The following is a 24,696-nucleotide window of genomic DNA, read 5'->3' as shown; positions in this document are numbered from 1 at the left end:
TTTGGGCGTAGGCATGATGGCAACCATTCGATTTTTGCAAATTCCTGGTCTTCTTGCTGATTACGTTTGTTGTCGCGAGTGCGGTGAACTTATGCGCCTGATAAGCGTGTCTGCTTGTCGTACGATTTGTTCATGTGGAGGTGTAGCGCTTAATTAGACGAGGAACTTAGAGGTCAACTGAAGTACAGGATGTCGTTATTTTCCCATTCGATAGTACTAGTATCCTATTCTTCAGTTGACCTATATAACTCAACTGTGGAATGGGACGGAAATTTTATTGTTGTCGGTTTTGCTGTCGTTACTAGCAAGACTATAATAATTTTCAGTCCATACTACTAGTATCGAAGGCAAAAAAAGTATCCCATATTTCACTTTACCTATATAGCTCAACTGGAGCATGGGATACAAATTTTATGTGTGTCTTTTGTTTTCGCCTTTGCGTAGTTCAACTGAGGTAGAAGATGCCAATGTTAAGTAAATCGATTTCTTCGTTTTCGTTTGCACTGTTATCCTATTCTTCAGTTGACCTACACAGGTCAACCAAAGTATGAGATAGAAATTTTACGTATGGCGGTCTTTCCGCCTTCGCTAGTAATACTGTCTACCTAAGAACAGAATGCTAGTAGTAGCGGAGGCCAAAAAACGAATACCTGAAAATCTTGTATCCTGTACTTTAATTGATCTACGTACAGGTCAGATGAAGAATAGGATACTAATGCTAACGAAAACGAATAAATTGACGTACGTTAAATTTATATCCAGTACTGCAGTTAACCTATACAGATCGACTGAAGTTCGAGATACAACTCATATATATGTCAACTGAGATATTTCATGCTAAAGTTACTTGTATCCTTTTTTTTCTTTATTTTTTACAGAAGTACTAGGAATCAAACAAGCGATATCCTTAACATTATGTTCGAAATATTAAGGCACATGATATATGTCTACCATCCGTTTTCTCCCTACTGCATCCCCTTCTTTATGAACACTTGTCTTTGCTGTTAAATCTGTGTAATAAATCATCTCTGGCAAAGTCTGACGTTATTGCTCAAAGCCGACGTATTGTATCCCGTTCTTCAGTAGTCCCAAGTAGCCAGTATATATCTATGGTCTATGTCAGTACACAATATAGAGAAACAGTTGGTAGTTCCTGAGATATATTTTTTTCTGACAGTACAGTAAAGGTCTTTGGTTGCCGGCTGTATGTGATGTGTTGTAGGCATGCGAAATCTTTCCCGGAGAATTATTATATTTTTGAGTCTCTAGAGTTTGTAATTCGAAGAAGTTAAAAATGGAGAATGATATTTTAGACTCTTTAGAAGATCTAGGGTAACAGTTTTTATTGTCAATGTGTAACTTAAAAATGCTAATGTGATATTGATGACCCAACCCAATATTATGAATTGTTATGCAATTTATAGGTACACCGGTCCACTGCTTGACGATTCCTGCTTGGAAAAAGCTTTAGACGGTGGCCCAAAATCCGTCGAGTACACGGCCCTTGTGGAATGGATATCAAAAGAACTCCAGACACTTTACCATTTGGAAGAACATGTTAACGCTATCACAACGGCAGAGGATTCTAGTTCGTTCATGCTAGAACTCAGTAGTTTCTTGAAGGAGTTGGGTAAGCTCCTTTCATTTGGAACATTTATCACACAAAGTATCCAAAAGACTGCACTGATACTTTATAGTAAGATTGACGAAGTCAGTTGATTTGGGAGCACCTATCTCATCGCATAGTTTTCTATTAGAAAGTTAAAACAAATACTAGCATAGAGAAGCTGTTATATGTCCGACAACTTGTACAAAATGTATACTTTACATATTGTTCATGGCTTAAATACGGAAAGCAAATTTTGTTGTGCACATTGCAGTGGTCAGTGTCAGCAGCAAGAAAAATAAATTACTACCGTGAATGACCCTTCTAAAGTGGCAGTCCTCCTGTAAGTGAAATATTTCCTTCAGTGTTCAGTTCAAAGCAATGGTTCCTTATTTCTTGTTCTCCTGTGTTTCTACCTCGAGGGACTGTGAGTGTATTGCAGTAAATTACCAGAAACTCTTATTTCTGATTCACAGTCATTGGAATTGCAGACTCCAAATCAAATTGACACTGCCCAACTCAACCTAGACCTTGGACTGTGCCACAAATGTCACCACAACCATGGTTTTGGAGCCGTCTATTGTTATATGAAACATATTATGATTACCTTATTTTTGCCTTTTCTGTCAATCTCCATTATAGAAAATACAGTGTAAATTCTCATCAGTGCCGTACGAGTATTATGATGTGTTTAGTTGGCAATTGTCAGAAAGATATTCACACCAAGAAATGCAAAATATTCACACCAAGATATGTAACTAATTGCAGGACATCTTTATAACAAAAATAGCTTTTTGGCATGTATAAATGTTTGGTTAAGGTGGCATGCTGTAGTTAGTAATTCATTTCTGTTGATCGTAGCTGGTTGGGTGATGATAGGCTGTATGATAGCCAGTGAGAATCGCTGCATCTAATGACTTATTTCAAAACCTATGCCTTGCATTAACCGAGATGACCTGGTTTCGGAGATTGTGATTCAGGAACCTAAGAGAACAGTATAAATTTTAAGGAATATTTGTTTTCTGCCATCTTGTTTACTCTTTCAATTCAGGACTAGTTGTCATCGCTTCCCATAATTAGCTGAGCAGCAATGTGAAAGCTGCTGCCACAGTAAATGCACTTTTACTAAATTTTCAATGTTCTTAAAAAATTATAGGCCCAATGTTTTTGTCCGGGGAACGGGAGGACTTAATTTTGAACTCAGCTGTATCGTATTGTGTAGAGCATTGGTAGTCAACCTGATCCCTACCAACCACGAGTAGAACTTACAAATTTCATCATGGGTGACGAGGTGTTAGTGTTTAAAAGTATTTTCTTTAGATTTTAATCAAATTTTGACGAAGTATTTGGTATGTTATTTTTGTTATATATATTAACTTTGAGGAACTCTGCTTTATAAATTTTATTAAGTAGAGTTACTATGCTAGTTTCTAAATGATCATTATTGTGGAGCCAGTGGTCAGTGAGAAGATTTCACTAGTTAACAGAGATACAAAAGTGGGCAGTTGGTAAAAAAGGTTGACTACCCCTGGTGTAGAGTGTTAGGGTTCCCTTACTTGTGCTGACATCTTTCCTGTGTTGACAGACTGAGCCATAGTGCAGCCTGAGTATTAAGTTCTTCATTTCAAGAGTGAAATAGAGGGAAGTGGGGTCATTATAAGCTTCGAATTCTATCCATCTGCTTTGACCTATGACATAATGGTGTCATGGTGTGTGGCGTCACTGTGGTGCTGTGTTTTAGAGTTGGTTTGTGTTTGTGGATGTCGTGTTGTATTTGTCGGCACCCTCTGGTGGTGGATGTTGACGTGTTGAGTTTAATGTGTGGTATCGAGTTCATTTGTGTCTTGGTTAGCATTGTCAAATGTTAGTTCATTTGAGTCGTGGTTAGCATTCTCATAATGTTGGTTCATTTGAGTCTTGGTAGTCATAATATGGATTTGGAAGTGTCTGCTTTGTTTTGAGAGTTATGGATTCTTCCCTTTTGTTTATGTGTGTGGCGTTTTTGCTAGGTGTGATCAGTTTGGTGTTGTGTGTGTGTGTGTGTGTGTGTGTGTGTGTGTGTGTGTGTGTGTGTGTTGTTGTTGTTGTTGGCAGCCAACCCAAGTGATTTTGTTGGTAAGTAATTTTTGTTTTGATTTCATGTGTAGTAATTCTGATATTTTATCTGTTTTATATTTATGGTGTTTCAGTGAAACTAGTGACTGAGGGTTTTAGGGCTTTGGATTTGGTGGTGTTTTGTGGGTTATGTAGGTGTGTGAAGTTTGTGGTTGTGATTTTTTTTTTTTTATATGTTTTTTTTTTTTTTTTATTTATGCTATGCCAGTAGGTATCAAGAACTGCATTTGAGCTCCGTAGGTCAAGCAAAGTGTCCATTTCCTGTTTCTGAAATTTTAAGTGTTGGTTTTTTGGTATCGAGGACAGCATTTGAGCTGTATAGATCAAGAGAAACGAGACATTCTTGTGTCGTTTGTATTTTTGTTCACTTTTGTTGGCATGTGTATGCAGTGACGATATCATTGCCACTTTGTATACAGTGGAAGTAGGCATTTCCACCATATTGATGACATGGGTCAAATGCCGGGAAGTGACTTCAGCATTTCTTGGCTGTCAAGCTACAGTTTAATTATTAAGTTTTGTATAATTTTCATTGCTTTCACACATTTTTCTCCCCATTTGATGGTGGTTCTGTATTTGTACCCCAACCATGATTGCGGAGTAACTGTAATTACCAATAAAGTGTTACTTTTTGTGGTATCCTGGTTCTTAACTAGAAAATACTTGTAGAAATGTAGGCCTGTAGTTATAACAAAAGTTTGAAATTAAGGTAGGAAGTCAAAATAGTTTTTACCAGAAAAGGTTAGAAAATACGTACTACTCAGCTTACATAAAGCAGTTACAAATGAATAGTATATTTTTAGCTTCATAATTTTCTTTGAAGTGTTAACTGCTCTTGTGGATAGGATTTGTCAGATTCAATATGTATTACATCAATAAGAATTTCATAAAAATGCTGTATCTGCATTCTGTAATAGGATGCGCATATAGCCAACTTACTGGGGGACATATGAGTGAAAGACTGGGATCGAGGAAGAATCGGATGTTACTTCTGGACTTTCTTCTGACTGAGCTACAGGCAGCACGGATGATCCAAGTCAATAAACCAGATGACTCTAAAACGATGCAAGTTGAGTTGGTAAGTTTGATTTTGAGATGATGCATTCACACATCATGCAAAAGTAATTTTCATTATGTCATGGCTGTGTAGTAGTTAATGTAGGGGATGTTTAAGAATATAACAGTTCTTCCAGCTAAATGGAACTCACTTGAATGTATCAGTGCTTTCGTTTATATCGAATATCACACACCCCTTACTGTTCAGTGAAAGATATGACATAGCGTAATTAATCTTAAAATTCTTTTATTGACTTTTGAAATCATCGTACATATGAGTTGTAGTATTAAAATGATCTAAGTTCACAGCAGACAACTATAATTTTTTGTAAAAGTTTTTTTATCAAAAAAAATGTTTGAAACATGTTTAGCTTACATTTATATTGTTACAATACACCAGTGGGTACTTGCTATTTCACACTTTAAAATTCTTCAATCAGATGAAGTCATTTTACAACTAAAAAAAGTTTTTTTAGCTTTGATTTAGACAGTCTCATGTTACCTGTTATCTAAGAGACTGGCAACTTTTTACACCATATGAGCCTATTAATGAGTGGACTCTTGTCAGTAGTTTGTGTTTTTTCTTCTTAGCATGAGGTAGTTACATTTGGACCTGATGTGATCATATACGTACTACATTTAGCCTACTTACTTAAAAGTTCCTTGATGAATAAAAAAGTAGTAGGACCTGGCTTTGTTGTCATGTATCTTTTATTTTAGTTTTCTGATGGACAAAGAAAGTGATAAATTTATGCAGGTACAGCAAATGGAGTGAAGTACCTGCATTGCACGAAACCTTCGTGACAAAATTCTCTTGACCCTAAGGTTTGTGTAATCCTTATCACTCTCTTGTAGCTGCAATACTTCTAATTATGAAAGTCTGCAGCACAACCTCATATTTCAAAATAGGCATAGAATGTCCCATGGTCCCGTTTTCAGCATGCGTATGGACACTAGTTTTGACAGCTGGGTAAAGAGATACCATCTGTTACCTCAACATTAATGTGGTTTAGAGTTTTTAGTTTTGAATCAAAATCGACATTATTGTTATCGCATGAAACAAGAGACAGAGCAGCCAGTCACACAACTGTATAACATCACTATTGAAGGGCTAGAAATGAGTTGCAGGCAGCAAATACGTGGAATAATTATTTCGTAAATGTAGTAAAAAAAATATAGGGACAAATGGTTAGAGAGAGAAATAATGGCAGTACATTGAAAGACAAATCTCATAAAATCCATTGTATGAACATATCATCAACTTCTCCTTCCAAATTTAATAAAATTATATATTCTCTCAAAAATTAATTCTCCTGAGGTATGTAAACTGCTTTAACATACACATCTTCAGTGCTGAGCTTTGTGTGCATCAATGGTGCTATACTGGTTGTACTATACAGTCAGGGTCACCCAAGCCAGACAGGCCTCATTGGAGGGGCCTTATGAAGTCTGTCCCACAACTTAGGGAATGAAGGACTCTATTTTTCCCACGGAACTCCACCACCAGTGGTCGGGTATGGTTGTGGCGTCCCAAGTTTTCCCGAGCTGGGAACTGGCTTGTGCTGCTATATCTCTTCTGACATAAACTCTGAGCACTATTCTTCGCAGTGTGGACCACAAGGAAGGTACACTCCTCTTAAAAGAAAACAAACCCTCAACCTAAAGGTGTGCTATGTGCTGATGAGGTGAGTAGATGTTTCGGTAAAACAGTCTTTAGTGGGCAATCCCTAGTTGTGTAAGATTTGCTCAGGCACGCCCGTATCTGTCAGGGTCGAAATTTGTATCCCTTGCGGTACATGGGATCCCTGTGGAGCGATCTCAATTCGGTCTACTCCATATGAGACAAGTGTACCATCAGGTAGTGCCTGCACCCAACCAGCAGAGACTACATGGTCAGTCTTCTCCTTGTGTAATGAGGTGGTCTTCCATTCTGCACAGCCGGAGACACTGCTCCAGGAATGGATCAGATTCATTATGCCATTCTCTGTCATCTGTGTCATGGAGTCAAAGGAAAGCTCCTATCTTGGTCCATCAGATCTCGTTTTATGGAAAGTGTCCCCCAGTTGGATATTCCATTGTGGAAACCAGGCAAGGACCCTAACAGTTACCCCAAGTGTATCCTTTATCAGTTGTCGGGTAAGACTGTCAAGCGCACGGTCAGCCGCCGCTTCGTCTGGGTCCACGAGTCCCGGGGTCACCTGTGCCACTGCTGGTACGGTTTCAGGTGCTATTGTTCTGTCCTTGACAATTTATTTCTGTTGGAGATTGTGATATAGGATTCTTTCTTACTCGAAAACCGTATGGTTGGTGTGTTTTTTGACCTCAAAAAAGCATATGACACCACTAAGAGGTGCACGGTCCTTCACCAGTCGTGAATGGGGACTACATGGACATCCGCTAGTTCTCACCCGATCCTTTGTTGAGGAGAACGCATTAGATATCGTGTTGATGATGCCTCGTCTTATCGCTATATTCAGGAGAATGGGGTCCCCCGAGGCAGTGTACTCACACTGTATGCAGTTGCTATCAGTGGCATCTCCTCCACATTCAGAAAGCATATTAAATGCTCTCTGTTAGTGGATGACTTTGTAATCTTCTGCTCTTCCTCCGACCTTAAGGCGACAGTGAGACTTCTACAGCTGACAACTGGGAGGCTGGAAGCTTGGGAAACTAAAACTGCTTTTAGATTCTCACAAGAGAGGACTGCAAGTCAATTTTTACCATGCTTGTCACAATTTCAACCAACCAGAGCTCACAAGGGGGACAATATTGTACATTTCAAGGAAAATGTGCAGGTTTTGGGCACACTATTTGACTCAAAATTATCCTGGCTCCTGCATCTGAGAGACCTATGAACAAAGAGCTTCAATTCATTGAATGTTTTGAAATGCCTCTGCAGAAAGGCTTGGGGAGCCAACAAATCCCGCCTGTCAAATCCAGTTAGATTGTGGTAGTGTGGTTTATGGATCAGCCGGTATTTCGTACTTCAGGACGTTAGTTGCTGTCCGCCACGAGGGCCTTCATATTTTGATCGGAGTGTTTTCAGCTATGTCTGCAAACTCGTGTGCAGAGGCTGGTGAACCACTGCTCTATATTCAGTGGCACCTTCTTCTGGTTTGACACCCCGGAAATCTCAGTGTTGCCTGTCATTGGCATCTACAGGGTGATTCAAAAAGAATACCACAACTTTAAAAATGTGTATTTAATGAAAGAAACATAATATAACCTTCTGTTACACATCATTACAAAGAGTATTTGAAAAGGTTTTTTTTCACTCAAAAACAAGTTCAGAGATGTTCAATATGGCCCCATCCAGACACTCGAGCAATATCAACCCGATACTCCAACTCGTTCCACACACTCTGTGGCATATCAGGTGTAACAGTTTGGATAGCTGCTGTTATTTCTCGTTTCAAATCATCAATGGTGGCTGGGAGAGGTGGCCGAAACACCATATCCTTAACATACCCCCATAAGAAAAAATCGCAGGGGGTAAGATCAGGGCTTCTTGGAGGCCAGTGATGAAGTGCTCTGTCACGGGCTGCCTGGCGGCCGATCCATCGCCTCGGGTAGTTGACGTTCAGGTAGTTACGTACAGATAAGTGCCAATGTGGTGGCGCTCCATCCTGCTAACTAACCTTTTTCGTAGGACTCTCCATACAGTTGATTGTGGAGTTTGCAGCTCTCTGCTAGTTCTGCGAGTCGATTTTCCTGGGCTGCGAACAAATGCTTGCTGGATGCGTGCTACATTTTCACCACTCGTTCTCGGCCGTCCAGAACTTTTCCCTTTGCACGAACACCCATTCTCTGTAAACTGTTTATACCAACGTTTAATACACCACCTATCAGGAGGTTTAACACCATACTTCGTTCGAAATGCACGCTGAACAACTGTCGTCGATTCACTTCTGCCGTACTCAGTAACACAAAAAGCTTTCTGTTGAGCGGTCGCCATCTTAGCATCAACTGACGCTGACGCCTAGTCAACAGGGCCTCAAGCGAACAAATGTACAACTAAATGAAACTTTATAGCTCCCTTAATTCGCCGACAGATAGTGCTTAGCTCTGCCTTTTGTCGTTGCAGAGTTTTAAATTCCTAAAGTTGTGGTATTCTTTTTGAATCACCCTGTAGTGTGGTGATCCACCCCAACTTTGAGCAGCTGTTCGGGAATTGTCCCCATGCAAGCATCCCGTTCGGAATACGTGCTACTGATTGAATCGAGAATCTAAATATATCAGACATCTGAATAGATGGCTAGTGATGGAACAAATTTACACCTTGGCGTATTGAAAAACGAGAGTTTGACACAGTACAAGAAAAGTTGGACTGCAGATTATGTATTTACAACTGTGTTTTCATTTTTAAGTACATGCTGTTACCACAGTTTTATGTTTGTTTATACGGATGGATCCCAGCAAGAGAATGCCCTCAGTTGTTAAGCTGTTCTCCCTGATGCGGTTTTCCGGGATAACTTACAATCATAATGCTGAGTTATATAGTGTTATGATGGCACTGGAGTGGATTCATAGGCATCATAGACCAAGGTATCTCTTCTGTTCTGATTCGCTTATTGCACTACAAGTGGTCCACAAAATGTATCTGGTAGACCAGTTGATTCGGCTCATCTTTGACTACTTACTGTGGCTCCAAAGCTATGGGAAGGAGGTGGTCCTTTGCTGGGTACCAGGACACTTATCTATACAGGGAAATGACATAGCTGACAAGCAGCCAGCGAAGCATTTTGGGATGGTACTGCATGCCTGTGTGCTGTCCCCTTGCATGCCGTCCTCTCATAATCTGACAGACAAACTTTGCAACAGTGGAAAACTGAATGGTTGGAGGTGTTGGAAAACAAACTGTAATCACCCAATTCGACCACACAGGCGTGATGGACTCTGTGCCAACCTTGCTAATGTGCGTATGACACGGTTTTCTCCTCTGACAGGAGAATTGACCATTGTGTGAAGTTTGTGGTATGCTACTTTTGGTTCAGCATATTTTGGCTGTGTGTGTCTTGTGTGCTGATGTCAGAGCAATGCTATGTTTGGCTGGAAATCTGCCAGCCATCCTTGCTGACACTGACAGCAGTGTTACACGGGTTCTGAAATTTTGTAGACTCAGTCCTCATCGTTAAAGTGCTGGGTAGGAAATAAATGGATAAAAACTACTCTTCATGTGAGGAGTCTCTCCCACCAAACCCTACAAGAATGACATGCTGAGTTTTCGTCAGGACGGTGATGACTGTGATGTTGAATGTCTTGCTTCCAAAATAATCATCATGATAAAAAATAAAAACATCTGGATTTCATTGTTTCAAACAGATTATTAAACATTTTTTTCCCAAATAGTAAGCCCTGTCTTATCAGAAATATGTAATGCATCGTTAGCTCTGGGCATTTATCCACAGAAATTGAAGTATGCTGCTGTTAAACCCCTATTTAAAAAGGGTGATAGGAGTGATATCGACAACTACAAACCTGTTTCACTCCTGACATCACTTTCCTTAAGTTTTGAAGAGGTGATGTGTTCTAGGATAGTACCTCATTTGAGCAGTTGTCAACGGGTGCTTGTTGCAGTTAACAACAACTCTGCACTTCGTCTCCACGTCACCAGTGGAGGAATTACTGGTCTGCTGATGTCTTTGAAACAGTTTACCATACTATAAAAATATAAAAACAATTCCAGTTTGGACTTATTGTTTTTGTTTCATTACACTACAAGACCACTGATGATCCATCTAAAAGAGTTCAGAATTTACCCCACCAGTAGCTGAAGATTCCAGTTCTTTTGAAGAGAAAGAATCTAATAGAAGCAGTGATTGTTCTTAGAGCTTTCGTGTTATGACTCCAGAAGTATTTTTTCTTGAAGACAGGAAGATTAGTTATAGTGGTCTATAATTTCCAACTTCTTCTAAACTCCTTTTTTTATCAGCATTGAAGAAACAATACTGCATAACACACACTGTCAATTTGCTGCTTAATTAAAAACTATGCACAGTTACAGCAAATTTGTTGCAGCTAGTTAACATATCTCTTCGCATTCTACTGCAGCTCAAGTCAAGACTTCATTTGACGGAAATGGACAGTGTTTCAAAGGAAAATCTTTCCACTAAGAAAGAAATCATCTCTCATTTGAAAGAAAGTGGAGATTCATTCTTGAGTGTGATTTACAGCATCAGTCGTCAATCCTGTGCTGATCTCCCTGCGGCATTTTTCTACAGTTCTGGCATTGAACACCTTTACTGCAGCAATATTGCCTTTAGCCTCAGTATTTCCAGTGCCTCAGCTATGCAATATTTCATTCTTTTACAATTACGTGAAATTCAGTATTTTTTTTTCCTTCTTTTATCGCTGTATTCTTTCAACTTCATTTTCATTGTACAGAATTGGAATTTCATTATTACCACGGTAACAGCAGATGCGCCAAGTCAAGTGTGCCAGCTGACTGAAATGCAGAAAACGGAAGAATCAGTAATGTAGTACTGCTTTTTCAATGTCACTGTACACAAGGTGAAGCATTTAATACTGTTTTTTGGAAATATCTGGGCAAAAATACAAATCATATTTAAAAAAATGTTGTAAGAAAAATTATTCATCTCTGAGGACACCAAACTCGAGCTCCTGTACCACTCCCAGGGGGTGGAAAGGGGCTCAACTTTTGAAATCTTAAATAGGGCACCACATTCAGAATCTCCGGGAAAACATTTAACATTTTTCGTTGGGTGAAAGGTGGTGACCTAATGAACAGAAATCAAAATGGGTTAAAAACTGTTGAAAAATATCTCTAGAAATACACATCAGATTAGAATCCCAGGAGGTTAGAAAGGCAGTTATTCCAAAGCTTTGACCAGAAACTGGTCTTTATAACAAAAATCTCGAGTCTCACAACTTAATAGGAATTAGGAATGAATCGGCCTTATTCAGCATACTTTGAGAAGTGCTACATATATTTGATCAAATTATTAGATTTTGGAGAACACAAGAAAACTGTTAGTGCACTAGGTAATTTGACACTTGAGTGTTGTCATGGTGGTAGAATGGAAACTGCAGTGTTCCATCCAAAATCAAAATAATTATCCTGCAGAATGCTTTTGTCTTATGAAAAATTTACCTGTCTGACAATTTAATTACTTTTGTTGTATTATTTGGAATCTGTAGTATCTCTACTACTTATTTGCCATGGTGAGCTTGAAATGCGGCTGTTCAGAATATTTTTGGCCAGATGGAGTATCCAGAAGAAGAAGCAGTTTACTAACACAAAATGGAAGCAAAGCATAACACCTGAAAATGTAACATTTCATTTCCCATATTTTCCAGACTGTGATGTAGCTACCTCAAGATTATCTGTATAGAATGAGCTGTCCCAACTTTTGTGCCCACTGACAGGCAGCCGGGCAGATATGGGTACTATTGTGGATTTGTGGCAAATGGCCGGTGTGGTCAGGCAACTTGTGCATGTGCAGAATGCGTGCAATATGGTTTCCTCGTTGATAGCCTACACTATTGTGCCTGTCAGTGAGCACAGTGAGAGGTGGGCACGGCCACTGTTGCCCCAGGGGGGCAACATTGGAATAGCCTGGTGAAGAAGATTGATCTTCTTACAAAATTCGATTCTTGAATACAAACGTATACCATAGGTAACAGTAAACCGTCCAGAGTGGTTATTGTGTATAAAGCTGATAATGCAGGAGTGGAGTGCTCATGGTTCTGTATCCATTTCCATTTTGAATGGCCGTGTCATTTTAGTGCACATTTCGTTTTCAAAACTTGGTGTTCTGCATTGTAAATGCGAAATTCACTAAAACTAGCAAATTTGTGCCTTCATTTGTCCTTAAGAGCTTCAATCATTTCAGCTTGAATCACTTCATTTTCTTGAAAAAAGTTATTTTTCTTGTGAAGTTTAATGCTAATTTTTTGAAGCTTTTAATCCAACTCTGACAAGCTGTTAATTCTTCTTCGCATCTTTTGTTAGTAAAGCCCAGCCACACAAGATGCTATCACTGACACCAAATGACTTTAATCTACTGTCAGAAAAAAAAATTAAGGCACACATTTAATGTTATCATAATTTCTAATTGGTCTTACAACTGCAACTTCATTTTTCCATCTTTACAGTTCGCATTCAGAACAAACAAAGTAAAATTCCTTTTGAACAGTGCTCTGATGTTGGTGTTTTGTACTGCTCTTACCTTTTGTTCAGTACACCACTGCTTTTTCCTTGTCCGGTAAGGTTATTGGCATTTCTTTCAAGGTTATCAGTTCATTAAATGGGGTACTATCATTTAAAGACTCTGTACAAATGTAACTGTATTCAGTTTTATCAACGTAAATGAATCCACAACTTGCAGTGTCTAGTGTTTGTTGGTTCTAACTGTTCCTACACTACTTAAATGTGTGTCCAAAACTTAGACCAACATTTTTGAAAATCACATAATCTTCACACACATTTTGTGTGTGTGTGTGTGTGTGTGTGTGTGTGTGTGTGTGTGTGTGTGTGTGTGTGTGTGTGTGTGTTTTGGGGGGGGGGGGGCACACACTTACTTAACTCTGTGTGTTCTTTCCAGCATGATTTCATCAGTTTCTTAAAATGACACTTTCCAACTCCAAAGCACATATATTGCTGTTCAGACGGATGTGTTGTCAAATACAAAAACAAAAAGAATTTAGTGAATTGTCTCACCACCAGGAAGATTTCGATGTTACACAGAATGCCATTTATTTGCTACAGCACATTGTTAAGGACTTCATTATTGGGATGCAGGGACTGTAAAGAGATTAGCGGCACTAACCAGCCTCAAGTGACATCAGGAAAAGCATATGTTGACACCATGACAATTGTTTTAGCGATGCAGAGAAAATACTGCTTCAGTGTTTTCCTCCATACATCAGCTTCCCATGAAGACGACGACATTGTGCAACATTCCAAGCAGCTAGCCCATTAAGTTGCGGCTGTCTGTGACTGGCAAGGTGCCATGATGCGATTGTACAATATGAGTCAGGCATGGCTTGGGCAGAGTGGCCGGGTGGTTGCAGCAAGCCTTAAGTGCAGGGTGGGTGGTGGTGGCAGTAGCAGCAAGCCAGCAGTGGGAAATCCCAGTAGTGATGGAACTTAGCTGGCCGAGGTGGCTGAGCGGTTCTAGGCACTACAGTCTGGAACCGCATGACCGCTACGGTCGCAGGTTCGAATCCTGCCTCGGGCATGGATGTGTGTGCTGTCCTTAGGTTAGTTAGGTTTAAGTAGTTCTAAGTTCTAGGGGACTGATGACCTTAGAAGTTGAGTCCCATAGTGCTCAGAACCATCTTTTTGATGGAACTTAGGTGGTGTGCCCACTGAGTGAGTTAAGATGGCCCCAGTGAATTGTGATATTTCATCATCATCATCATTTAAGACTGATTATGCCTTTCAGCGTTCAGTCTGGAGCATAGCCCCCTTATGAAATTCCTCCATGATCCCCTATTCAGTGCTAACATTGGTGCCTCTTCTGATGTTAAACCTATTACTTCAAAATCATTCTTAACCGAATCCAGGTACCTTCTCCTTGGTCTGCCCCGACTCCTCCTACCCTCTGCTGCTGAACCCATGAGTCTCTTGGGTAACCTTGCTTCTCCCATGCGTGTAACATGACCCCACCATCTAAGCCTGTTCGCCCTGACTTCTACATCTATAGAGTTCATTCCCAGTTTTTCTTTGATTTCCTCATTGTGGACACCCTCCTGCCATTGTTCCCATCTACTAGTACCTGCAATCATCCTAGCTACTTTCATATCCGTAACCTCAACCTTATTGATAAGGTAACCCTGAATCCACCCAGCTTTCGCTCCCATACAACAAAGTTGCTCGAAAGATTGAACAGTGCACAGATAACTTAGTCTTGGTACTGACTTCCTTCTTGCAGAAGAGAGTAGATCGTAGCTGAGCGCTCACTGCATTAGCTTTGCTACATCTCGCTTCCAGTTCTTTCACTATGTTGCCATCCTGTGAGAATATGCATCCTAAGTACTTGAAACCATCCACTTGTTCTAACTTTGTTCCTCCTATTTGGCACTCAATTCGTTTATATCTCTTTCCCACTGACATTACTTTCGTTTTGGAGATGCTAATCTTCATACCATAATCCTTACACTTCTGATCTAGCTCTGAAATATTACTTTGCAAGCTTTCAATCGAATCTGCCATCACAACTAAGTCATCCGCATATGCGAGACTGCTTATTTTGTTTTCACATATCTTAATCTCACCCAGCCAGTCTATTGTTTTCAACATATGATCCATTAATAATATGAACAACAGTGGAGACAGGTTGCAGCCTTGTCTTACCCCTGAAACTACTCTGAACCATGAACTCAATTTACCGTCAACTCTAACTGCTGCCTGACTATCCATGTAAAGACCTTTAATTGCTTGCAAAAGTTTGCCTCCTATTCCGTAATCTCGTAGAACAGACAATAACTTCCTCCTAGGAACCCGGTCATATGCCTTTTCTAGATCTATAAAGTGTAGATACAATTCCCTGTTCCACTCATAAAACTTCTCCATTATTTGCTGTAAGCTAAAGATCTGGTCTTGACAACCTATAAGAGGCCTAAACCCACACTGATTTTCAACCAATTGGTCTTCAACTAATACTCGCACTTTCCTTTCAACAATACCTGAGAAGATTTTACCCACAACGCTGATTAAAGAGATACCTCTGTAGTTGTTACAATCTTTTCTGTTTCCATGTTTAAAGATTGGTGTGATTACTGCTTTTGTCCAGTCTGATGGAACCTGTCCCGACTCCCAGGCCAATTCAATTATTCTGTGTAGCCATTTAAGACCTGACATTCCACTGTATTTGATGAGTTCCGACTTAATTTCATCCACCCCAGCTGCTTTATTCCACTGCAACCTATTCACCATTTTCTCCACTTCCTCAAATGTGATCCTATTTCCATCATCATTCCTATCCCATTCTACCTCGAAATCTGAAACATTACTGATTGTATTTTCACCTACATTGAGCAACTCTTCAAAATATTCCCTCCATCTGCCCAAGGCATCCACAGGATTCGCCAGCAGTTTTCCTGACCTGTCCAAAATACTTGTCATTTCCTTCTTACCTCCCTTTCGAAGATTGCTAATTACACTCCAGAATGGTTTTCCAGCAGCTTGACCCATAGTCTCCAACCTGTTTCCAAAGTCTTCCCAAGATTTCTTCTTGGATGCTGCAATTATCTGTTTGGCTTTGTTTCTTTCTTCAACATAACTTTCTCTGTCTACCTGAGTTCTAGTATGTAGCCATTTTTGATACGCCTTCTTTTTCCTTTTACAGGCTGCCTTGACTGTGTCATTCCGCCAAGCTGTTTGCTTCATCCTACTTTTACGCACTACTGTTCCAAGACATTCTTTAGCCACTTCTAGTACTGTGTCCCTGTACCTTGTCCATTCCTTTTCCAATGACTGTAATTGACTACATTCAACTAACTGGTACCTTTCTGAGATCGCTGTTATGTACTTGTGCCTGATTTCCTTATTCTGAAGTTTCTACACTCTTATCCTCCTACATATGGACCTGGCCTCCTGCACTTTCGGCCTCACAATCCCAATTTCACTGCAGATTAAATAATGATCAGTGTCATCAAAGAATCCCCTGAATACACGTGTGTCCCTAACAGCCTTCCTGAATTCCTGATCTGTCATTATATAGTCAATGACAGATCTGGTTCCCCTGCCTTCCCAAGTATACCAGTGAATGTTCTTATGTTTAAAAAAGGAGTTTGTGATTACTAAGCCCATACTGGCACAGAAATCCAAGAGTTGTTTCCTGTTCCTGTTGGCCTCCATATCCTCTCCAAATTTACCCATAACCTTTTCATACCCTTCTGTTCGATTTCCAATCCTGGCATTAAAATCACCCATGAGCAGAACACTGTCCTTGTCCTTTACTCTAACAACTACATCACTGAGTGCCTCATAAAAACTATCCATCTTATCTTGATCTGTCCCTTCACAATGCGAATATACTGACACAATCCTAATTTTCTTGCTAGACACTGTCAAATCTATCCACATCAGTCGTTCGTTTACATACCTTATTGCAACTTCGCTGGGTTCCATTTCTTTCCTGATGTAAAGCCCTACACCCCATTGTGCTATTCCTGCTTTGACTCCTGACAGGTAGACCTTGTATTCTCCTACTTCCTCTTCTTTCTCACCCCTTACCCGAATGTCACTAACAGCTAAAACGTCCAGCCCCATCTTACCTGCAGCCTCTGCCAGCTCTACCTTCTTCCCAGAGTAGCCCCCATTGATATTAATAGCTCCCCATCTCATTACCGTTTGTTTGCCAAGTCGTATCTTAGGAGTCCCTGGTTTGTCAGTTAGAGGTGGGACTCCGTCACCTCCAAAGGTCTGAGGCATTTTGCTCTGATTATTGCCAGCATCATATTTAAAGTACCAGGGAAGCAGGTTGCTAGCCTTACTTGCCCCGAGTCCCATTGGGTTTTACCCCTAACAGCTGAGGCACTAACCGGTGGATTTGATAGTGTTTGCCGTATGAGCACAAAGGTGACCACGACTCGGAATATGTCCGAAATGCCCAGCCTTATTCCAAAGTAACTGGTATCCCGACTGTCGGGACCACTTACTTGGCCACTCATACGTCGCCCGTGGTTCATGAACTAGGACATGACTACAGGAACCCACACCGTGAACCACGTTGTAATATTTACTGAAAATATTTTAACATGTCCTACAGATGTGCTATGAGAAAAGTAGACACCTTATGATTTGTTGTGGTGAGACAAGCTCATTGCAAAAGTCATAAAAATGGTTACAGTCATGCAAAGTACTTGAATGAGGCACTGTTTAAAAGCTCTTGATACCAGCAATGAAGATAACAAGTTGTGTTTATTGCCAAACAAGTTAGTAAATATTTATAAACAATTTATTTAATAATATGCAGAAATGTGCCTCAAATAAGATTAATCCACATAAACACACTTAATTAAAACTAGTACGGAAATCTCAGTTTGACTCCATTGATTTCTATGTTATTCAACTATAGTTTGACATTACATTGTATTTAAAACTGTTTTGACTAGCATCAAACTGCACTGCCTTAGTATGTAAAAGTTGGTGTTTTGACTGGTTGGGTTTCAATGGCAGGTGTGGCGAGTAAATACCTTAATGTTTTATTAGTATAAAATCTGGATTTATATATTTTTTTATAGAGTCTCAAACTGACCGTGAATATTTATCGTGTATTGTAAAATGTGTGTATGTAAAGGTTAAGTACAGCTTTCTTGAAAGGTGGTCATGTTATAAGACAATGTATTGATTAAAATTGTAGTCAAGTGACGAAGGTTTTAAATAAGCATGCTGAGCAGAGTTACGGGTCTTTTGTGAAGTTGTTATTGTCTCTAAATGCTCTGCTTGCACAATGTAATTACATTTTACTTTGCTACTTTAAATTCAGTTAACTTATTTTGATGTGAGGCCACCATTCACATACAATTGTGTTGTTATTGTGAATAAACTTTCGATGAAAAGTCTAAAGAAATCGTTGTACACATTGTCATCCTATGTTCTCGTATATTTACCTTCAGTTTTAATTATTTATTGACTATTTGGTGTTTCATATAGCTACTGCTGATACTTGTAAAATGGCTTCATGGTTATGTAGTGCTTCAATTTGGGCTTAAAAGCTACAGTGTAAGACCAGCTCCTATTTCTACAGCTAGCGACACTGTAATATCAGGTTGTACAGTGCCCACAGCGAGCTATTTGTCTGATCCAGTGTCTAATAGTACCAAACAGCCAGTCAGGTTTACAATTAGCAAGCTGAACCAAAATTCCAACCATAGATGGGCAATTCCAGGTACCCATAAGCCATAATAATGTCAACGAATGTATAGTGAAGGAGGGCATATTCTATTTCGTTAATGAGTAGAGCTGAGCCAGTGATTACTATGGTAACAAAAGGCATTTAACAGTCATGCATGGATTTGTTGCCTGTATGTATGACAATCATTGGTGGGTTGCACATGTCTTACAAAGGAACAAATGGACAGGCCAGCATCTCCATCTGCAAGGACCGTCACCATCATTTGTGTTACGCACTAAACCAGACATTTGTGTTATCATTAGATATGACATTATCACAAGATTCGATACAATGGCACCAACTGGAAAGATACTTAATCACCTTGCAACAGATATAGCGAACATTAACCATTTAACGTGTGATGTTTTGTAGCCACTTTTTATTGAGTCTTCATGGAAGCTGCACTGTAGATGGTTTATAATACATTGCAGTGAAATAAACCCTATTTTTATACAACATTACTTACAATTCATACTTCTCAATAATTTGGTTCATACTTATGAGCTAATTACCAATTTTTGAAATGGTAGTGATATAGACAAAATAAATTTTTGGGCATGGTGACTGTGGTGTGCCATCTAGATATTTACTATTTTTATAGTGCCACCCTTGAGGAATACAATAAAATTTTTTGGGAAATTGAAGGTGGGTTGTTTCGAGTTATTCAAGACCAAATGTCAATGATTGACCTTGCATATGAAAATCCTTAGAAACCTACCATGCCACGTTTCTATATAAAGCTCAACTCATTAGCTTTTCAGTGATATAAGTTTCATTTCTGTATCTGGATTAGACACACAAATTGTAGTCATTTGTATTGAGACACATGTGCACAATTCACAAAAGTTCCGAACAGAGCTGGACAATAACTTTATTCGCAGTTGTCATATACCTCTGCAAAGTTTTTGTCTTTTATCTGATTATTGAATACACCGAATTTGGAAGAAATCCAGGATAGTCAGGTTGAAAATGTTAGTTTTCTGTATTGAACTGGCATTGAATTACTCTGTTGTGACATTTTTTAGGTAACTCCCAGTTTATATCAGCACTGAAATTTAGTATGTGGCAACTACAAATGGAAAAAAAATCACAGCAAATTTTGAAATGACAAGTCTGATCACTCCATTATGAGTGAGGAGGCATAGAGGTAAGACACTGGACTCGTATTCAGAACAACAGTGGTTCAAATCCCTAACTGGCCAACTGGATTTAGGATTTCATTGGTTTACCTAAATTCTAAGAAGGTTCATCCTCACCCAATCCAAGTCTGAACTTCCTCTATAATGACCTAGTCATTGGCAGGACGTTAAACCCTAATCAGTCTTACGTCTTTTGGTTGTTCTTTCCTTCCTTATCTAGGTTTCAGAGGACAATAGGGTTTATGCAAAAATAAAAATCAAACCGAAGAAAATTAAAATCATACCATATTTGTCACTTAGCTTCAAATTCTCTTTACCTAGATTAAAGGGTTGAAATTTGCTTTTAGCTACATTGTTAGTTGTAAACAGCTCTCACACGGAAACATCACCAACTTATACTAAGATTTTAAGGAAGAAAAAGAGTTCTCTGCTCCAGCAATCTATCCCATGTGAAAATTATTCCAACCTCAATATTTTAATAACATTCTCATATTGATATTCTGCAGCTATATGGGATGTAATTGAAAAGAAACAGGAATTGTTTTTAATTTTGCAGGTTTTATATGTCAGATTTAATTTTTTTTCTATCTTATTGGTACACATGTTTCTGATGACTGTTTGCATTTACAGCTGTTTTAAATGTTTGGTTTATTGCTGACAATCAAAAAGGTTATTTGTGTTTTGAGTGCTCAGTGAATTTTTAGTTTAGGAAAAGAAGGATCAAAGAATCTGTATTAAATTTTACTTGAAATGTGGAATAAGTGCAGCACCACATTCAAAATGTTGACTGTGGCGTTTGCTGAATCTATTGTGAGTAAGACAAGAGTTAATAAGTGGTGCAGACTTTTCAAAGAGGGTCAAGAAGAGGACGACCGCCCTGGACACCCTAGCACATCATTTACTAAAGACAATGTGGAAGAAGTAAAAATATTTCCAGAAAATCACCACCAGAGAAGTTGCTGATGATGTCAGCATATCCTTTGACTTGTGCCAATCAAATTTTTCTGCTTTTTGGGCATGAAACATGTAACAGAAAAGTTTGTTCCTAAATTGTTGAATTTTGACCAAAAACGATATTGTGTAGAAATCACTCAGGAATTTCTGCATGAGGTTGACAGTGATTGATAATTTCTAAAGAAGATTATAACAGGTGATGAAACATGGGTATACAGGTATGACGTCGAAACCAATCCCCAATCATCCCAGTGGAAACTGCCTGGAGAGCCAAGACAAAAAGGAATTCAAAAAGTTCGATCACATGTGAAGGTTCTTATCGCTGTTTTCTGTGATTGCAATGGGATAGCACACCATGAGTTCCCACCTTATGGATGTGTAATCAATAAGGAATACAACCTGGAAGCTATGCACCATTTACATGAAGCTATTATAAGAAAACAACCAAACTTGCGGCAAAACTACTCATGGAAATTGCATCACGATTGTGCTCCAGCTTAACCTCAGTGCTTGTTCGTGATTTTTTGGCAACAAACAAAACCATTATGTTCCCCTCGCCACCATTTTCACCAGGCATGGTGCCCTGCAACTTCTTTCTATTCCCAATGCTGAAGAGAACCACAAAAGAACGTCGTTTTGCCACCATTGATGAGATAAAAACAGAATTGCCGAAGATGAACACCATAACAAAAATTTGGTTCGAGAAAGGCTTCCAAGATTGGAAAAAGTGCTGACAAAAGTGTTTTATATCTGAGCGGTGTTACTTTGAAGGGGAAAAAGTTGATGTTGATTAATAAAGATTTTTTAAGAAAAACAATAATTTCTGTTACTTTTTAATCAGACCTCAAATATATGCCTCAAAATCAAAATGAATAAACTTAACCAACTGAAGAATTATTATGAAACAAAGTTAATGATTTTGGATGTATGATCATGTTGAAGAATAGCACATCTCCTTCAAATGTGCTTCATTTCAAAAGCACCAGCTTTAAAATCCAATGAAAATAATATACAACAGTGATGTTAGTAATACTTCGACGCCACATCTTGAGTGACACTTGTTCATTTAATTCACTTACACTGCATTTGTAGATTCTAACAAACATTCAGTGCAGAGAGATCTCTGGAAACAGCTACACTTAGAAACCATGTGCTTGGATGCAATACACAAGACATACAACAAATGTTAAAACATATTTCATATACCTCTCACTCAATCCGCTGTACAGTACTTCAAGCTTCAATATTAAGTGGGTGCAGTGGAGTGGAACGAATGTCAACCAATGCGTGGGCATGCTTAAAAGCAGTCCTTTCAGAAGTCATAACTGTGTACTATCAGAGTTAAGGCCTAAATTTTCATGCAATATCGATTTCTATGGCTAATACCTTGCAAGTGTTACTTTCTTCTCCTCAAAATGTGAGGTCTTGTTGGGATCTTTCCTTGTCAATTCTTGTCATGGATAGGTAACTACTGTGATTAATGATGGTATTAGAAAGCAAGCAATAGGAAATAAACCTCAGCAATTTAATGTAACTGAGGATGGAGCAGGTTTTCCTACACAGTCATTCCTCCTATTTTACTATGTTAAACATGACTAATATAAAACAGGCACGCGCGCGCGCGCACACACACACACACACACACACACACACACACACACACACACACACACACACACAGTTTTAACATATGATTTAGTCAGTCATGTATACTTTGACTTATTCCCGTCCCTGAAGAAGGGAGCCATAGAAAATAATGGGTATGTGAGAGAGTGTATGAATTAATTAATTAATCTATGTACTTGTAAGAAAGTTGCTTGCATGTACTTTTATATGGTGAAACATGGTTGCTGTAAAAAGTTGTTGCATACATGACCAATGGATTAATGAACCAAATACTTTTTGTTTCAGAGTGAAAGTTCCACTGCAAGTGACCTGAAAAACATGCTGATAGCATTAAAATTTCCAAAACCTCCAGCAAATATTACTCCAGCCCTTTTATTTGGAAAAGTTGAAACAAAGGTATTTCTTTGAAATGGAACCTTTAGTTCTTACATAATTTTTGTCTGCACGTTACTTGAGTGGATGTTGCAAGATGGTTGTATATCAGTTAGTTTTTGAACAGTTATGACAGGCATGTCAGTATTGTTCAGTTGGTATTAATACACCCTATGTCAGTTTTCCATTAGTTAAATATGATGATTTTGTGCAGTGACCAGCTATCATTATTACTGTTTCACCAGTCAGTTTTCAGCTGTTCAATTCTCCATTAAACTGAAAGGGATTTAACCTGGTGAAAATGTTACTTCATCTGTTACTGTTACCAGGCAAAGTGAAAAACAGAAAGTTGATTTGCTAGCTGTGATTCAATTGGAAGAGGTATACCATTACTTAGCTCCAATCATGATTAATCAGCCAGTTGCAGGGGAAACTACAGTTCAGTGGACTTTGAACCACAAAGTGCCTTGTCTGTTTTCACTATACACGTCATTGCCAGAGGTGGAGGAAGTGAAAACTGGCGGGGGGGGGGGGGGGGGGGGGGGGGATTGTTGTGCCAACCAGGGATTGAATCCCAAGTGCATAGATTTGTAGCCTGGCACCCTTTGATCTACCAAGCCACGCATTTAATATAGGCCTAAACAAAATAAAAATTGAATTAGATCAATGGAAATGATATTAATACCCCCTACACAAGTGGTCATATAAATCAGGGATATTAATGCCTGCATGACCAAGTTTTTTTATTTTTTGGCGGGGGGTGGGGGTGGGGGGGGCGAAGAGATTAGCATATCTCCAGTCTTATGTATAAATCTTGCAATGGAAAGTAAGTAGTAGAAGAGGTTGATGGTTGCCAATGAGCTACCAAAGCCTAGATTGAGATTAATTAGTTTGCTTACAGAATGCATCCATTAATACATGTTGTTTCCAATCACCAATGTATGCTTAATGTTATCATTCTGAGAGAATCTCAGACTTAATGAGACTCAACAACATCATTTTAAATTTCATGAATAAAACTTCTTAGTAGAATAGTTATTTATTGATGGTCGAAGTAGAGAGGATATAAAATGTAGACTGGCAATGGCAAGGAAAGCGTTTCTGAAGAAGAGAAATTTAACATCGAGTATAGATTTAAGTGTCAGGAAGTCGTTTCTGAAAGTATTTGTATGGAGTGTAGCCATGTGTGGAAGTGAAACAGGGATGATAAATAGTTTGGACAAGAAGAGAATAGAAGCTTTTGAAATATGGTGCTACAGAAGAATGCTGAAGATTAGATGGGTAGATCACATAACTAATGAGGAGGTATTGAGTAGAATTGGGGAGAAGAGGAGTTTGTGGCACAACTTGACAAGAAGAAGGGACCGATTGGTAGGATATGTTCTGAGGCATCAAGGGATCACAAATTTAGCATTTGAGGGTAGTATGGAGGGTTAAAATCGTAGAGGGAGACCAAGAGATGAATACACTAAGCAGATTCAAAAGGATGTAGGTTGCAGTAAGTACTGGGAGATGAAGAAGCTTGCACAGGATAGAGTAACATGGAGAGTTGCATCAAACCAGTCTCAGGACTGAAGACAACAACAACATGCTTAATGTTATCATTCTGAGAGAATCTCAGACTTAATGAGACTTAACATCATTTTAAATTTCATGAATTAAACTTCTTAATAGAATAGTTATTTATTGTTTGAAAATAAGTCTTATACAGTTCCAGAAAAGAGCAAGGCATAGCAGGAAATTACAACTCAGAAATTTTCTTTCCACCGCATGTTGTTTGTCTTTTTGACACACAGCTCACTGATCTTAGTTTCTGTAACTGTGGAGTAGCTTATTAGTCAATGTCTCTGTTTACTATCCAGTGTTGATCGTCAGTAGCAAAGTCCTCATGTTTTCTAATAATGTATGAAAAAGCAGTGACCCTTATTAGACAATTAGTTTCATCACTGTTTATTGTAAGCTA

The 24,696-nt window shown here is 38.9% G+C and overlaps 1 protein-coding gene across 1 annotated transcript in view; it reads left to right on the top strand.

The window, feature by feature from the left end:
• Window positions 1–1,073: 1,073 nt before the first annotated feature.
• The window catches only part of LOC126457745 (protein FAM98A), a 59,808-nt gene continuing 36,185 nt past the window's right edge, over window positions 1,074–24,696 (top strand). The window contains exons 1-4 of the mRNA XM_050094292.1: window positions 1,074–1,332; window positions 1,425–1,630; window positions 4,639–4,799; window positions 22,647–22,757. Of these exons, the coding sequence (XP_049950249.1) occupies window positions 1,295–1,332; window positions 1,425–1,630; window positions 4,639–4,799; window positions 22,647–22,757 (516 nt within the window). The 5' untranslated portion in view covers window positions 1,074–1,294. The remainder of the gene's footprint in view (window positions 1,333–1,424; window positions 1,631–4,638; window positions 4,800–22,646; window positions 22,758–24,696) is intronic.

Source organism: Schistocerca serialis, chromosome 2, assembly GCF_023864345.2.
Source record: "Schistocerca serialis cubense isolate TAMUIC-IGC-003099 chromosome 2, iqSchSeri2.2, whole genome shotgun sequence".
Lineage (NCBI taxonomy): Eukaryota > Metazoa > Arthropoda > Insecta > Orthoptera > Acrididae > Schistocerca > Schistocerca serialis.
Note: the sequence above shows the minus strand (reverse complement) of the source record. Positions and strands in the feature narration are given on the sequence as shown.